Source organism: Eumetopias jubatus, unplaced genomic scaffold (genome assembly GCF_037043125.1).
Source record: "Eumetopias jubatus isolate StellerSeaLion01/CBP00866 unplaced genomic scaffold, mEumJub1_p1.0 scaffold_14, whole genome shotgun sequence".
Classification (NCBI taxonomy): Eukaryota; Metazoa; Chordata; class Mammalia; order Carnivora; family Otariidae; genus Eumetopias; species Eumetopias jubatus.
This window is the reverse complement of record NW_028274820.1, coordinates 96,434,360-96,450,384: the sequence shown is the minus strand read 5'-3', so window position 1 is coordinate 96,450,384 and position 16,025 is coordinate 96,434,360. Positions and strand designations below refer to the sequence as shown.

Here is a 16,025-nt window from a genome sequence, read left to right as displayed (position 1 = left end):
GGGATTCTCTCTGGTTTTCTGTTCTGTCTGCATTATGTTCTTCCTCCTCCTCTTAGCCAGCTGGGACAGAAAATATCCATCACATAGACCTCACCCACCTCAGCAGTAGGGGATGAGGCTTTAGAGAAGCCCAGGGAGTCCAGCACACAGACACCAGTTCAGATACCCAGGGACTGTCCATGCTCAGTCTGTTGATTATTTGGGGCTGCCTTTCCTGTGACTCATTAGCACCTCTCATTAGATGAATGGAAGGCTGCAGGAGGGCGCAATGGGGGAAGGTGGGGAGGTGGGGGTGCGCATTTAGGGAACAGGTGGGAGGAGGGAGTTGCCGGAGCGATGTGAGGCCAGGAGGGACCCCAAGTGGGCCAGAGCGGTTTGCACCTGTTTTCCTTCTTCACTATCTCCACGGCACCAGCTGCAGCCTCTGATCTCGGGGTCACCTCCAGCAGGTGCAGACGTGTTGGTGGGGTGGTCTGCACGGGGAGCTGAGGTGCCTAGATCCCCCTCTAGAGGGCCTTTCCTCTCCCTCTGTAGTTCTCTTTCCACTGCCACAGTGCTCGCCGGAGGCTCAGTAGAAAGAGCCGCAGGGAAGGGCTTGGGGCAGGATGTGGTGACTGTGGTTCTCATGATGCTCAGAAGGGGTGCTGGAGGGGGGAGGACTTTCAAAGGCCTCCAGATGCAGGACCTGCTAAATGTCAGACCACATCCTGTTGTGACCCCTGAGATGAGCTAGGGGCAGGTGGGTGGCTGTTGTGATGTTGCTCAGAGATAAAGAGCTCAGCAGCCAGCCCTGCACTTAGACATCCCCAAACGTCCCCCCGGTTGTCTCCTAAAAGACCCCAACCTGCATCTTTTTACTTCCTGCCTTTGATTCAAGGCCACTCTCCTTGAAACACTATTTTCCTCTCCTCATTCACGGCCCAGCCCAGCCTCCTTCCTAGAGGAGGGCCAGGAACAGGTGTCAGGGCTCCAGGTGCCTTAACTGTGGGGTTCCAGGGTCGGCACCAGCCCCCTCCCCCCCAGAGACAGCCCCCGAGGCTGTGTCACTGTGTGAATGATGTGTGTCTGGGAAAAACTTAGGTTCCCCGAGTTCTCTTCCTCATGGTGATTTGGGGCCTGCAGACTTTGAATCACTGAATCTAAAGAGCAGAGGTTGAAGATTCTTTAGACATCACTTTACACAATCTCCTCCCTTCACAAACGAGGTGATAGAAGCCCAAGAAGCAAAAGGAGTTGTCTAGGGCCATGCAGCTGTGGACAGAGGAGGACCAGAAGCTAATTCTCTGTGTTTGAGCAGCTCCTGGATCTCAGGCAAAGCTTAGAGGAATGTGGGCTCCATATTGAGCTGTGATCTTGCTGTGAATTTTATGAGCTGCTTATGGGGGAATACATAAGGTGCAACCCTCAGACCCAAGTGACAAAGGAATGGAGGGGTCAATACAATGATCTGCAGAATTAGACTCCTCAGAAACTAAACAGGTTGAAGAGATCAGCTAAAGAATTGTGATAAGATTAAACAAGTACTCCCTGTCTCCCCTCATCTCTCCCCAACCCCCCAAAAAGAGAAAAGCAACTGTCTGCACGCCGGAAGGGTAGTGTATGACTCATAGCAGAACCTGTGAAAAAGACCCAAGGTCTGAGTCAAAAGTGAGTTCTGTGAGTGGGTACAGGATGTTGAAAATTGCCCTAACAGGGGCGCCAGGGTGGCTCAGTCGTTAAGCGTCTGCCTTCAGCTCAGGTCGTGATCCCGGGGTCCTGGGATCGAGCGCCGCATCGGGCTCCCTGCTCAGCAGGAGGCCTGCTTCTCCCTCTCCCACTCCCCCTGCTTGTGTTCCCTCTCTTCGCTGTGTCTCTCTCTGTCATAAATAGATAAAATCTTTAAAAAGAAAAAAAATTGCCCCAACAGACCCAGTGTAGACAATAGCGAACCCACCTTGCCCTGTGTTCTGTTCTGAACAGCACACTTTTAGAAAAGTAGAAGGCTGAAAACAAACATAAATGTTTTCAGAAGAGGGTGGCTGGGCTGTGGAGAGTTGGGAGTGCTCAAAACTGGGCCATATGAGGAAAACATTGGGAGAGAACTGGAAATGTTTAGCCAGAAAATAAACTTTAGGCTAATAATAATTTTTATAATAGTAGCTAATATTTATGGAGGCTGTGAGAACAGCTTTGCATGTTGTGTGCATTAATAAGATGAAACCACCTTATGAAATCAGGGTTGTGATTCAGCCCATTTTATAGGAAGGAAAGGTGAGTCTCAGAGGTGGTCATAAAGCTGGTAAGTGCAGATCTGAGGCTTCAACCAAGGTCTCTCTGGCTTAGAAGTGCATATTCTTTGTTGTCATAATGTTCTCCTCTCTCCATTGCAGGCTTTTTCTCTACTGCAAACTCCAGCTTTTAAGGGTTGTGTTTATTGTGTCTCTTCAGAGATGTGTAGACTTGGCTGGGGTGGGCTTGCTAGCTGTCACAGGAAGTGCTCTCCTGGGATTATCGTGATGGTCAGTGAGGGGTGTGACAGGTGTCACAATGAGATTGATGGATACGGAAACAGGACAGAATTCTTCACAAGAGCCATCCGGTGATGAAACGGCTACTCAGGCAGATGGAGAGCTCCCTGTTCCCAGGACAGGTCAAGCATTACCTGAGAGGATACAAGAACCCTTACCAGTGAGAGCGTGTGTAATTCCCAGACCCAGTCAAGACGAAGTCTCACCGTGGGAATGAGGGTGCAAAGGACCCAGCTGTAATGGCTGGAGTGACCTATCCCTTGGGCAGGAAGGGTCATGCCCAGGACCACCCTCAGGTCGCTATTTTAAAAAAAGCACTTCCTTCCGTCAGTGCATTTGATCAGGAAGCAGTAGGCCTGCAGGAAGCCCTGGAGGGCAGTCTCCTGTGAAGACCACCCCTCAGACTCACAGAGGACAGGCTGAGATACTTAGAGCTGGTTGAGGACGCTCCTGGGGAGACAGTCATGGCTGTGAGCTCTTGTTGACGTACAGATCCACTCATTTATCACTGGGACCCCATCCTCCCCACGGAGGGAACCCTATTAGGACTCCAAGTACAGCAAAAATAAGGACAGTGGACAGAGATGGAGGAGAGTCCCCATGTAGTCGGGCCTGTGAGTGTGTGGTGAGCAGAGACTAGGTCCTCTGTTGGAGAGAGATGATTCAGGGTACGGCCAAGTGCTGTCACAGTAAATGCTAAGGGAAGGCAGAGAGGAATGGTATGTTAAGGAACCCAGGGACCTCGGATCCATAAACATAGCTCGAGAACAGAAAGTCTCCAAGGCGGGAGGGGAACATATCCAGCCCTGGATGGAGGCAGGAAATTCTTTGTGTTTGGGGCCCAGATGGGGTCGATAACGTCTCAGATTATGGGGTATCAAGGCCCGGAAATCACCATTCTGGTAACTACAGGAGTCTGCTACAAACAATGGGAATGAACTGTAATTAAAATTGTTGCCCAGGCTTGGTGGCCTTCCATACTAGAAGTCTTCTTATGTGGGCACAGGGTAATTTCATGGACAGAGTAAAAGTGAACTTGGTCATGAAAGTTTGACAAGAGGTCAATGGGTGAGCAGAAGAGCAATTCACCCATAGGTCAGTAGTGGTTCTAAGAATTGACATGGGGGTTTTAGCCATTCCTGATCCCCATTAGGGTCTCCTAGCACCCCTACATGAAAATACATGTAAAAAAAAAAGAAAATACACGTAGGCTTAAGCATGTTTTTGGTTTCAAGTGCCAATCATCTGTTCCCACATCCATCCCTAAGTAGTGACCTCATGAGTTTCCTTCTGCACAGGACATTTAGCGCTGTGTGTCACACTGACTGTGAGGGGCTGAGATCAGTCAGCCTCCCCTTCCCTGGGTCCCTGTGGAAGAGGAAAAATAGGGAATACCTCAGGGCAGGAAATGGAGATATTAAGATCTATCAGGATCCATTGCTCGTTTTCCACCCTCTCTTGTTCTGAAATCCCTTTTTCTCTCTTCTCTCCCTCCTTCTTCCCTAATCACTTACTTACGAGAGAAAAAGTCTTTGTCTCTTGGATGGTCCCAGCCCCTTCTGCCCCCATCCCCACTGCCCAGCCTGTGTGTAGCCTGGCCATAAGCCCCACAGGAGGAAGGCATGCGGAGTCTTTCAGATACTAGTGCTGATAGGAAAATTTTTCTGGGCAAGTGACGGTGGCTTGAGCAGCCCTTCCCCACAGGAACCTCACCCCCTACCAAGATGTTCTCCTGATGCCCTGACCAGTTGGATGCTCCCCTCTCCCACCTAATTTCTAAGTAAATCTCTAAAGGTCACAGGCTTGAGATTCCTCTCCTGGAGTGCTTCCTAAGGTGAGTCCAGCTGTGCCCCGGGGAATGGTGAAAACTTGGGGACCCCAGGCATCGTGCCTGGCTTCTGAGTCTCTTCAATCAATAAGCACACTTTGCCCTGTACTGGTCTCACTTGTGGGGTTTGCCCCGGGGCTACCTTCTGCCCACAGGTGTCTTCAATGGGACGAAGTTTAGATGAGCCTTGAGACTAGAATAGGCAGACAGGTCCAGGCCCATGAGGAATTGCTTCAGTGCTTCCCATTCTCTGGACCCAGAAACTCTTCGGGGCCCCCTTTAATTGGAATGGCCGTGTGTCCTAGTTTGCCAGGACAATCCTGGTTCACTTCATTTTTTCTTTTTAAGATTTTATTTATATATATTTGAGAGAGAGATAGAGAGTGTACATCTGCGAGGGGGAGGGACAAAGGGAGAAACAGACTCCCTGCTAAGCAGGGAGCCCGACATAGGGCTCGATCCCAGGACCCCGGGATCATGACCTGCTCAACCTGCTGAGCCACCCGGGCACCTGCTAATTCACTTCTTTTGTCCCAGAATCCCATCTCTCACCCTCAGTAGTGTCCCTATTCGGGCACTACATGATAGGATCACCTTGCCTCTAACCTGTTGTTGCTCAGTTTCACCTGGGGGAAGGATGCATGGGATGCCTAGAATCAGTCCAGAAGGACCTACTTGGATTCCGGAGAGAGGGGCAGAGGCAGAAGAGGTTAACTTCCCAGTGCTCTGAGTTGGATATTGGGGAGGTGGGGGGTGCTGTCTGAGGGAGAGAAGGAAACAGCTGTAAGGATAAAGGGAAGGAGGCTCCCCTTGGGTCAAACAGGGTGTGCAGTGTGGACTAGATGATGTTTGTAACTTTCTCCAGCTCTGTTATGTCTCCAGGAGTGGGAGGGTGGGGGTCATTCATCCTCCTGAGGACATTCCTTCATTCTTCAAGATTCACGTCCCTCACATTGGCAAACCCCAGGTGTCCCCCCGGGGCATCTCCCCCCCACATCCTCCCAGCTGCTAATTCCCCTGCTCAGCATGCCCCAGATGAGGATCACCAAGCCTGCAGACCCTGTTTCCCGCCTGTGTGGGGTTATCTTCTCCCCACCTCCCCCTCCATCTCCATCCTGCTCCTGCTCAGCCCTCTCACTGCTCTGCACCCACAAATACCTGTCCTCCAATGCCCTGTCCCAGGCCACCCCCTCTGGTCCACACAATGCCCTCTTCTCTCTGGGGAGCTTACTTGTCCCTTCAGCTGCTCCTCTCCCATCCCACCCTTGTGAGGAGGCAGCACATGTGTCTAAAGCATGCGAGGCACAGCCCTTGCAGGTGCTGGTGTAGGGCCTAAACTCTGTCCCCTTTGGGGGGCTTTTTAGTCATTATAAAAATAAATAAACAAGAAAAAAACTGAGCTGCAGTTTGAGAAATCTAGAAATAACTACGACCGATGGGAAGTTAACAGGCACGTGATGGGTTCCCCAGGCCACCGCCGCCCTGGGCTGTTTCCTTTCCTGGCCTGTGGGAGCGGGGTCTGGAGAGCCCCTCACATCCAGGTCCTGGACACTCAGTGCAGTGGGATGGACAGTGTCCACCTAGACTTCATGCCCACCCCGAACCTCAGAACAAAAGTGACCCAGTTTGGAAACAAGGTCTTTGCAGATGTACGTGTCAAGGATCCCAGGATGAAATCCTTCTGAATTCGGGGTGTGGCCTAAATCCAATGACTCCCATCTTGATAAGAAAAAAATAAGGGAGAAGTCAAGGCACAGGGACGCAGGAAGGTGATGTGGAGACAGGCATACGGTCGGAGGGATGCTGCCACAAGCCAAGGACCACCAAGCAGACAAGATTCTCCCCTGGAGCTTTTGAAGGGAGTGCGGCCCTGCTTGCACCTTGATTTTGGACTCCGGAACTGGGAGAGAATAAATTTCTTCAGCTTTAAACCATCAAGTTTGTGGTCCTTTGTCCCTGCATTGCTAAGGAACAAACACACCCTTCGGTCTGTTCCTGTGGGTCCTGCACGGGAAGTTGGGGGTGGCCACTCCACGGTCCCTCGGGGACAGGCACACCATTCTGGCCACTACTTGGAACAAACTTCCCCAATTTCCATCTTCCAGACAACGTGCCACGGTGTCACCGCTTACCAGTCATTTGATCTATGAACTGTGGCTTCCCCCCCCACAGAGGAGGGAGGACACCTGCTTCCAGGGCCATGGTGGGGATGAAGGGGGACAGCGCTGGTGCCAGGGCCCAGCCCCAAGTCGGGAACAAAGCAGGCCGCCAACAAGGGGCTCCACCTCCCTCATCCTTTCTTGGCTGTCACACTTCCTTCTCACCCCTGACTTCCTGCCTAAATGAGCCTATCTCTGGTCTCTCTCACCGGTCTGTGGGTCTGTGTCTTCTTTGCCCTGATTGCATCCCTTCCCTCCCCCGGTGCAGGGTTCTACTGCAGTGAATGTGACTTGCTTGGAGAGTCTACCCCAGTAAGATAACTGTCTCTGCCTCAGCATGTGCTCGACATGCTGCATTTGGGGTGGCCTGCTCTCTACCCCATCAAGGGAAGGGCGGCTCCGGTGCGACACCTCAGCCCCTTCCCCATGCCTTCCCCAGGGCGTGACCCCGCAAGCCCCCCATCTGTGAAACCTCTGGGCTTCACTTAACGGTAGTTTCAACTCTGTGCCTTCTTTAGGATTCTAACCTAGGTATGCAGAATAGAGCTAGATCTGCTGAAATCTCAAAACAAGATGAGACGGAGGCCTTCAGAACAGACACAGATAAAACCTGAATGCATAATAAATGAAACCTGAGTCTGGAATTGAGAAATGACCAAGCATTCCAACACAGAGGTTGCCCTGCCCTGGGCCCCGTGCTGAGGTGGGGTTAGGGCTCACCTCTGCTCATCCTTACGCAGGTGCTCCCCACTCCTTGCCCTTCGGACCAACCCTACACTCTAGGAGCCCAGAGTGCCTGGGTATGGACCACGGAGCCCATCCTCCATCAGTATGAACAGGAGCAAGCAGCCTTGCTTAGAAAGAAGGGTCAGTCCCTCCATATGCTGTAGGCGTGGGGCCTTCCTTAAATCTTCAAAGGACAGAACCTCATAGATACCCCCAAGAGACAACACGGCCTGGCAAGACACTTTTATTAAGTCTATTTCAGTTTCAGGGTTGAGGAGCTCAGTCTGCAGGAAAGCATAGAGAAGGGACAGATATCCCAACAGGAAAGAGATAAGAGGGGGAGAGAGAATAACTTTTAGAAACGCCGACTGGAAGCACGTCAAGGCGAATCTAGGGTGAGGATGATGAGCAACTCAGGATGCATTTTCAGAGCTGGTCTCAGGAACCCTTTCTCTTGACCTGCAGAAGAGAGGGCATTGTCAAGGTCCCAGGGGCCATGAATAGCAGGATGGGGCTCAGGGAGCCTGACTCTGGGCCTGATTTTGGGTATAGGTGGTCGACTCTCCCCATCCTCTGACGCAGCATCCTATAACAATCCCCATACTTTCTCACCAGTCTGGCAGTCCCATTATGCTTTCCTTGAGAAATAGAATATATCAGGGCTAAGTCAGGCTCTGAGATCCCCTCATGCTCCATGCATGATGTTCTACCCTCTCCCTCCAGCCTGCCTGCCCCACCCTGCCCACCTCCTTACCTTGGCCATCAGCACCAGGGCGCTGACCAGCACGGCATACAGGGTGGCCTTCCCCAGCAGGATCTCATAGAGGATGGTGGCAGACAGGATGCCCTGCTGATAGGACACTGTGGGCGGGAAGGGAGAGCGCACAGGGACCTGTGAGCAGGTGTCTCTGGCCTCTCCACCCCCCACCCCGGGGTCCATGGTTCTCCATGCTTGGCTTGCAGGACAAAACCATGGCAGACGGAGAACAAGCAGAGGAGAGGGTCACTTACCTGAAGTGAAGCCACAGTCTGAAAGAGAGAAGGCGGAGGGAATGGATGAGAGACCCCGTCTTCTAAAGCAGACGGAAAGCTGCCAAGTTAGGCACACGTGAAGCTAAGGCAATACTATTTGTCAGCTGTGCTTCAGTTAAGAACCGACCAGACACAAACACAAACACACTAAGTCAGCCTCCTGGTTAGCACGGACCCCCAGGCTCAGACCAGGCTTCTCGCAGACGCCTAGACCGTCTTTCTGGAGCTGTGCCCGCGGAGCCGCACCATCCCAGGACCCCATGGAATGTGGTGGCACAGAGGGGCTGGGGGCACCCCCGTCAGTGCTGAGCCATACAGGCTCGGACAGTGAGGGGACCCCAGCTGCAAGGCTCTGCTGGGCTGAGGATCTGGGGAGGAATTAGCCCCGAGGTGCCCGTTCACCCTCACGCTGGGCTTTAGTCTTCCCGCCCTGTCCTGTGTCTGCCTGGTCTTCTGCCTGGATCCCCCCTTTCTGTGCTCTAACTCACTCCCCACCCAGCCCCCCAGGCCCCGCTCACCTGCTCTGCCCCAGGTCTCGTCACTGATGTTCTGGGTGATGGGTTTGGGCCGGCTGGTGTTTTCCCACTTGTCGTCGTCCCCGAGCCCGTGGAACTGGACTTGGCAGCGAAAGTGGTTGCGAGGGTTGTGCCAGAAGGCAGAGGACACCCTCAGCCGGCTGCTCAGACAGTAGCTGGAGCCATTCTCGTTGGGCCGCTCCTTGTAGGGCTGCGGGTCCGTGCTGACCCCATTCTGGACCTCCTTCCCGTTCACCCACCAGCTCAGCTCCACGTGGTCGGGGTAGAAGCCCGTGGCCAGGCACACGAGTGTGGCCTTCTGGGTGCGGGAGGTCTCTGCTTCTGATGGTTCAAACACTGTGACCGTGGGAGGTTTGACCTTTTCCAGGTTCTCTGCAAGGGAAGAGAGGTTGGGACCAGGGCTGGTCTGAGAGCTGTCTGGGTTTGGGGTGTGTGTGTGTGTGTGTGTGTGTGTGTGTGTGTGACAGAGACAGAGACAGAGACAGAGACAGAGGCAGATACAGAAATAAAGAAAGAGAGAGGCAGAGATAAAGCTGGAAATGGAGTCCTCCTAAGCGGAATTATGTAGTAGTAGGTCCTGTGTGTTTGGGCAGCACTGTCCCCATCCCTCTGTAATTGTTCGTCTGCCCTGCCTGTCCTTTGCAATCACCCTGTAGACATTCTGAGTAATGTCCCCTCATTGATGTTATTTGACTTCTTTTCCATCAGTAAAAGGCTTACGTGTCTACATTTCACTATATAACGTAGTAGTTATTCAAGGGCAGTGAGCACAGGATTGGAATCAGAATAATAGGATCCAAATCTTAAAACTGACTTTGCCCACCAGTGTGCCTTTGGGACAAGTGTCTTCATTTCTCTGCATCATTTTTCCTGCTTGTGAAGGGAAAATCCTGACCCTGACCTTCCGGAGTGGCCACGGAGGTTAAGTAACATGAGCATTCAGACGGCCTCTGTCCTCAGCCGGTGAATTGCTTCGAAATCGAAGAGGCTGAGGAGTGAAGGGGAATTGGGCAAAGGGGGTCATTTGAGGGCTGGGGATTCTCTTCAGATGACAATCTACAAATGGCATATTGTTGTTCACTCAGGCAAGGGTACCCTTTTGTTTTCTGGTGTGCTCATGAGAATGTGCGGTTTTCTGACTTTCTTTGTGGTTTATGAGGTCCTCCCTCGCCATTCCTCTGCTTTGAGGTACCCCCTGAAGTTCCTCAGCGCAGAGAGCAATCTCTCCTTAGATCAAATTCAGGGATTTGTCAACTTTCTTTGCGCCTTTGCTTCCAAATGTGATACTTTTTTTCTACCAGTGAGCTTCCTAAATAAGCATCTGAGATCATCAGAGCAACTTCTTGCTAGCAGCTGCTTTGATACGGTTTTTGTGCAAAGCCTCTCCTCTGCAGAGTCGGAGGTGAGGGCGCAGACCACCCTCTCTTGCTGGCTCCCTTCTTCGGAGTCTGCTGTGCATTCATTTTATCCTTCTTTGCTTTCCACGGATTTTTTTGTTGTTCATTTTTTGGCAATTCTGTTAAAATGAAAAATCTCCTTATGAGATTCTAGTTTAGAATGGAAGATGGAGAAAATGTCCTTCTGACACTTCCCATTTCTCGGATGGGCCCTAACTTTTGGGGCCAGCTTCATAAGTGTAGGACCCGTGTACAGGACCCTGTGCTTACAAAGGCCCCACCCTTGGCTTAAGGCCCGTTGTCACCATCTTGAAATTCTAAATAATTTTTAACAAGAGACTGGCATTTTCATTTTGAGCTGGTCGGGCTTCCCATCCTGCCAGCTTCCCCTCCCTGCAACTCCTACTTGCTAACCCAGACGATGTCTCTAGGTCTTTACCAGAGGTGGTAACACCCTCACATCTGTACGGCCCAGCTCCATCAATCTCTCTGCTCAGCCTGGTGTCGTCACTCTTGTCTCAAAGACCCTGGCTCTGAAATTGGACCAGCTTTCCTGGGGCACTACTGAATGTACTCCTGGGGCCCCCACTCAGTCCTTCTTGCAAAATTAGCGATGTCCTTTGAATCATGTGTGATGCTTCCCACGATGTTTATGGACGCAACAGGCAGGACAAACAGGACGCCGTGACACTCTGAAGCCCCCGTCTACACAGCTCCGTGTGAGGGCAGGGTCAGTTTATCCTTCCATGTTTGTGAGTCCCTGTGGGGTGTGGGTGAGCTTGCCTATGTGGGTGTAAGTGTATGTACTAGTGAGCTTCTGTTTGTATATATGCTCCGTTTGTGGGTTGCATGGGCCTCAGGCAGCACTGTGAAGTTTATCTTTCCTGTTCCTGATCCACCGCTCACGCCTACCCAGCCCTCCCCTCCATGATCCACATGCCAAATCCTGTCCCTCCTCGGGCACTGGGCTCACCCTTTCCCCTCACGCCCCATTGACCAGCAAGAGGAAGGGTGGAGAAGAGAAGGGCCAAATAATAACAATCCACCTTCCCTGCATACTCAACGCGTAGGCTCTCCTGTTGGTCACCCTCGCAGCAACGGTAAGTGGTAGGTATTGCTGATGACCTTGTACCACAGAGGGGACCGAACTTCACACAGATTCATTTGCCCAAGGTCATCTGATCATCAGCGAGCCAGTGACTGGGGCCCAGGTTTATCTGGCTCTAAAGTCTGGTCTTGGGCCCACCCCTGCTGATCAGAGGAATCTGGCATTTGCCCTGGACAGAGTTTAGATGAGCCCCATTGGCTCGGGCTTAATGACAGTCTAAGGACAAACGGGGCTTGTTGTTATCAAATAATCCAGGTTAATGTACCAGTATCATGAGTTTCTTCCCCTCTCTGGCCTCAACATTCTCCTCACCAGGTGATGTTTGAGGTTCCTTTCCACATCTAGGAGCTTAGGATTCTCCTGGAAACTTCCCTCACCTCACAAACAAAATATCTGCATTTTAATATACGTTTGCAACAGCTGAACCTCCTCCACCACCTGGGCTGTTGACGCCGGAATTCTTCGTGTGAGGTCCGAGATTTCAGGCTGGGGGGCAGAGGGAGACGTGGGGGGCGGGGGGCAGGGGCGAATGCATCCCAGCGGCTGAGGGTTCCAGTCCAGCTCACGGGCAGGAATGGGTGCTGTAGACACACCTCAGGGGGCTCTCTGGCTTAGGAGAGCAAGGCAGGGGTATTAAATATGATTTTAAATGCTAAACAGTAAATCAACTAACCCTGCTTGTTTTGACTCTTTTCTTCACTGACTCACGTTGATCTGGCCTCTCTATTCCTCTCCTGTTTCTCATTCCTTTTCTCCTCTGTTCAGCGGCCTCCCCTCCATCTACCTCCCCCAGGAGCCCGCCCGGCTGGGTGCCCGCCCGTCCCATGCTTGTCCTTGCTTTTGTTCCTGCCCCTCGGGCTCGGTGCCCGCTTTCTATAGCAGCCACACCCCTCCTCTCCTCCCCGCAGCCCTTCTCAGTCCTGTCCCCCAACCCAGCGGCTCTGCGTCCTCATCAGTGCTCTCGCGCCCCACTCACCCTGCCCCTAAATACCCCAGGAACAGGAAAAGAGCCCCACAGCCCCCTGGCCCTCCGCCCTCGTGCCCGGCCGGCGAGGACCCGGTCCCTGCCCCCTCGCCGGGCTGACCCCGCGGACCGACAGCCGGCCGCGCGCCCCAGCCCTGGCCCACCCGCGCCTTCTCCCGCCTCCGAGGGACTGTGGCGGGGCCGCGGCGGTAGACGCCCAAATCTCACCTATGACCGTGAGCCTGGTGCCGGCGCCGAAGTACTGCTCATAGGAGCACAGAGGCCCAGCCCCACACGCAAACCCCGCATCGCCCCAGCCGCTTCCCGCTCCCGCTCGCAGCCGGGCCCCAGCGCGGGGAGCCCACCAGGGACCGGGCGGGGAAGAGCCCTGGGGCCGCCGCCTTCCCTCCCGACCCCGCGGCGCTCGCGGCGGGTCCCGCGGCCACTCACCCACGACGGTCAGCCGGCTGCCGGCCCCGAAGGTCAGGGCAGAGGCTGTAAAGCACGGCCCCGGGCCCCCAGCCAAGAACCCGGCCGCGCCGCGCGCCGCGCTCACCTAGCACCGACAGCCGGGTCCCCGCGCCGAAGTACTGGGTATTTTGGCTCACAGCCCCCCGGGGCAGCACAAAAACAGGCCCGCCATCCCCTGGCCCCACCGCGCTCCCCGGCGTCCCCGGGCACCCCGCGCTTACCTAGCACCGTCAGCCGGGTGCCCCTGCCGAAATACTGAGTTTCTGTACTCACAGCCCGGAGCCCCAGCGCAAAAATCCGGCGCTGCCCTCTCCTGCCAGCCCCGCTCCCTCGCGCACCCCGCACCCAGAACCGGGAGTCCCGGCCCAGGCGCCGAGCCCCGCCTCTAGCACAGCTCCAGAAGCCGGGCAGCTGCCCACCTGTCTCCACCCCACCTCGCAGAGCGCTCAGCCCCCAGCTAACCTCCTTACCCAGCACCGTCAGCTTGGAACCGGCCCCAAAGTACAGCTGTCCCGTGTTTGCACAGCTCTGGGGACCCAGGCACAAACCCGCCCTCCCGATAGGGGCCCAGGGAAGGGCCAGCACCCACTCCTTGAGGGCCAAGGTCCTGGGGATGGTCCAGGCTGGGCAACCCACCCTCCTTCCCACCGGGAGCGGCTTTCTTACCTAGTACGGTGAGCCGGGTCCCTGGCCCAAAGTGCTGCTCCGCGTATTAGCACAGTGGGCAGGGGCTGCCAAGAATTTCTCCTCCTTCCTGCTTCCCTTGACACAAGCTGGGGGTGCACTCTCCTCCTTCCTGGGCTTCTCTCATCCCCCCTCCAGGGCTAGCTGGACATAGTAATGTCGATGCCACGGGAGATCATCTCCAGTTTGCCGAGGAGAATCAACCTGGCTTGGGGACAATACAGTGGAGGTGGAAAATGAACGGGGATTGGTGATGGGGGTTTGGGCTGGAGTTGGGGGTTGTTCCAGGCTAGACCCTGTCTCTTACTACTTACAGGACCTGCAACCTCTCTGGCCTTATTTCCTTCATCTGAAAAGTGGGGTAATATGTTTTACACAGTGTTGTTGTGAGTTCTTAATAAATAAACGCATGTGTAAGTACTTTTGTCAAGGGCAAGTTTTTATGAAAAATGCTGGATGATGATCCCCCCCTTTTTTTTAATCACTGCAAAAATGGTCATGATGATCCCATTTTGATGCATTGGCCCTTCACGTTCCTGGAAAGCTGTCTGGGACCCAGGGACCAGCTCCAGAGACACCTCCCAGCCACTCCCCATCCAGGAGCTGTGTTTCCTGAGCTGGGTGGAGATATTTTCTGAGGCAGGGCTTTTTGTAAAAGCACCCCCTCTACCTGAATCATGGTGGCCCCCCAGCTCCCACAATGTTACAGCAGGATACAAAATGTTTCTTTCCCTTTGGTCCCCTCCCCCAGCCACTGGGCAGAGGCAGGAAGTGCAGATGACAGAGGTTTGATTGACTGGGGCTGGGAGCAAACTCAGAGTACATTTAAAGTGGGGAGGGGCTGGGGAAGGTCATGGTGCTCATGGGGTGGGGGCAGGGCAGAGGCCCCACGGCAGAACATTCTATGTCACCAGGTCTCCCCTCTGGGACTCACTGTGCCCACCTGCACAGACAGGCACTTATAGTGAGGTGGGGTGGGAGGGTTGAAGGGTGGATTCCATAGACCAGGTGATAGCGGGGGGCATGGGGACAAGCAACCTCTATAATTCCCCACTGCTCCCTGAACAGAGTCCAAGCTCCTTATCCTTCATGTATCCCACACACTCCATGAACATCCCCTATGTGCATGAGTCCACCCTCCGAGGAGCACGCACCAGCCTGCCTAACGTCTCATCCTTCCTATCTCGGAACCTCGTCCCCAGCTAAGCACCCGCGAGTACCGGACCCCTTTGTTTCGGCTCTGGTTCATGTCTCTGACTGTCACAACCAGCGCCTCACAGGGGTAATTAGACCAGTTCTTTCTTTGAAGAGTTTGCCACCCTGATGATCTCAGTGGGAAGTTGAGTGCTAGCCTCTGATTGCATTTTAGTAGACAGCTCACATTGCTATTGGAAAGCATCACTTTGTATTTCCACTGTTTCTATTCATGAATGACCCCCTTGTGAACAGGTAGGCTTCCTGGGGACTGTGACATGGATCTCTTTATTTTCCTGAAGGTGAATAGCAGAACATTGCAATGATGTGTGCTCGATGAGTGGGTTAGTGCACGCGCGCGTGTATGTAAATATATATATATACATATATGTGTGTGTGTTGTAGAAGTGTGCACACACATGTGAATGCCTCATGCATCGCAATGGAGAGAGAAAGTCATGTGTTACAGTCCCATGAGTGAGAGAGTAGATGGCTAGCTAGTTCAGGCAAGGAAGCGCCTGAGAAGGCTTCTTGCCGGGGAAGATGTTGGGGCTGAATCTTCAAGAATAAGTAGAAGTTGGAGTGCTTTGTGCCTCCAGGTGATGGAGTGCAAAATAGCCTGAGAGCGGGTGGCTCCGGGATGCAGGGTGAGAGGAGCGGGGTATGCATGGAGTGAGGAAGCAGAGGACCACTGCCTAGAAGCCATCCCCAGGACTGTGCCCCGCATCACCACGGTGACAATGAGGCAACTGAAATGCTCTTAGAGGATTTCTAGAAATAGCAATAGGGCTGATTCTTGGTTTTGGCGACCTTTATTTTCTATCCTTCCAGGAGTGATCATTTTCACACCCATGTAATTCACGAGAGAGAAACTTATAAACAGATCTGTGACTTAAACTGGAAGACACATGTGCTACTTGAGAATCCATCTCCAAGTCAGCGCCTTCTCTTCTCGGCCGCCAAGACTGCTTGATGACAAATGAAAACAGTGGTGTACTCAGGGAGACAGCTGAAATGAATGGGGTGATAGGTATGAAAGCAAGCTTCTTTTTTTTTTTTTTTAAGATTTTATTTATTACAGAGAGAGGGAGAGCATGAGAGGGGGGAGGGTCAGAGGGAGAAGTAGACTCCCCACTGAGCAGGGAGCCCGATGTGGGGCTCGATCCCAGGCCCCGGGGATCATGACCTGAGCTGAAGGCAGACGCTTAACCGACTGAGCCACCCAGCCATGGGTACATGACCAGTTGGCGGGAGACACACCTGTGTAGGTGGACTCTTCCTCAGAGCACCTTTGTCCAGGTAGGACAGAAAGTTCTTATAGGAAACGTCACCAGTTTTTCTGGGCTATTCCTGAGTAAGTCTCTTCAATCCCAGCGCCCCTGTTCACATCTACTCAAGTTACCCTGACAGAGAGGAGCG

General features: G+C 53.4%; 1 gene segment (V, D, J or C); it reads right to left on the bottom strand.

Moving 5' to 3' along the window:
- Nucleotides 1-7,448: 7,448 nt before the first annotated feature.
- LOC114204316 (T cell receptor beta constant 1-like) lies at nt 7,449-14,091 on the bottom strand. The segment is given in 7 exon segments: nt 7,449-7,679; nt 7,975-8,081; nt 8,232-8,249; nt 8,771-9,160; nt 12,708-12,813; nt 13,074-13,256; nt 14,083-14,091. Coding segments are annotated over 7 exon segments (834 nt in total).
- Nucleotides 14,092-16,025: the final 1,934 nt, after the last annotated feature.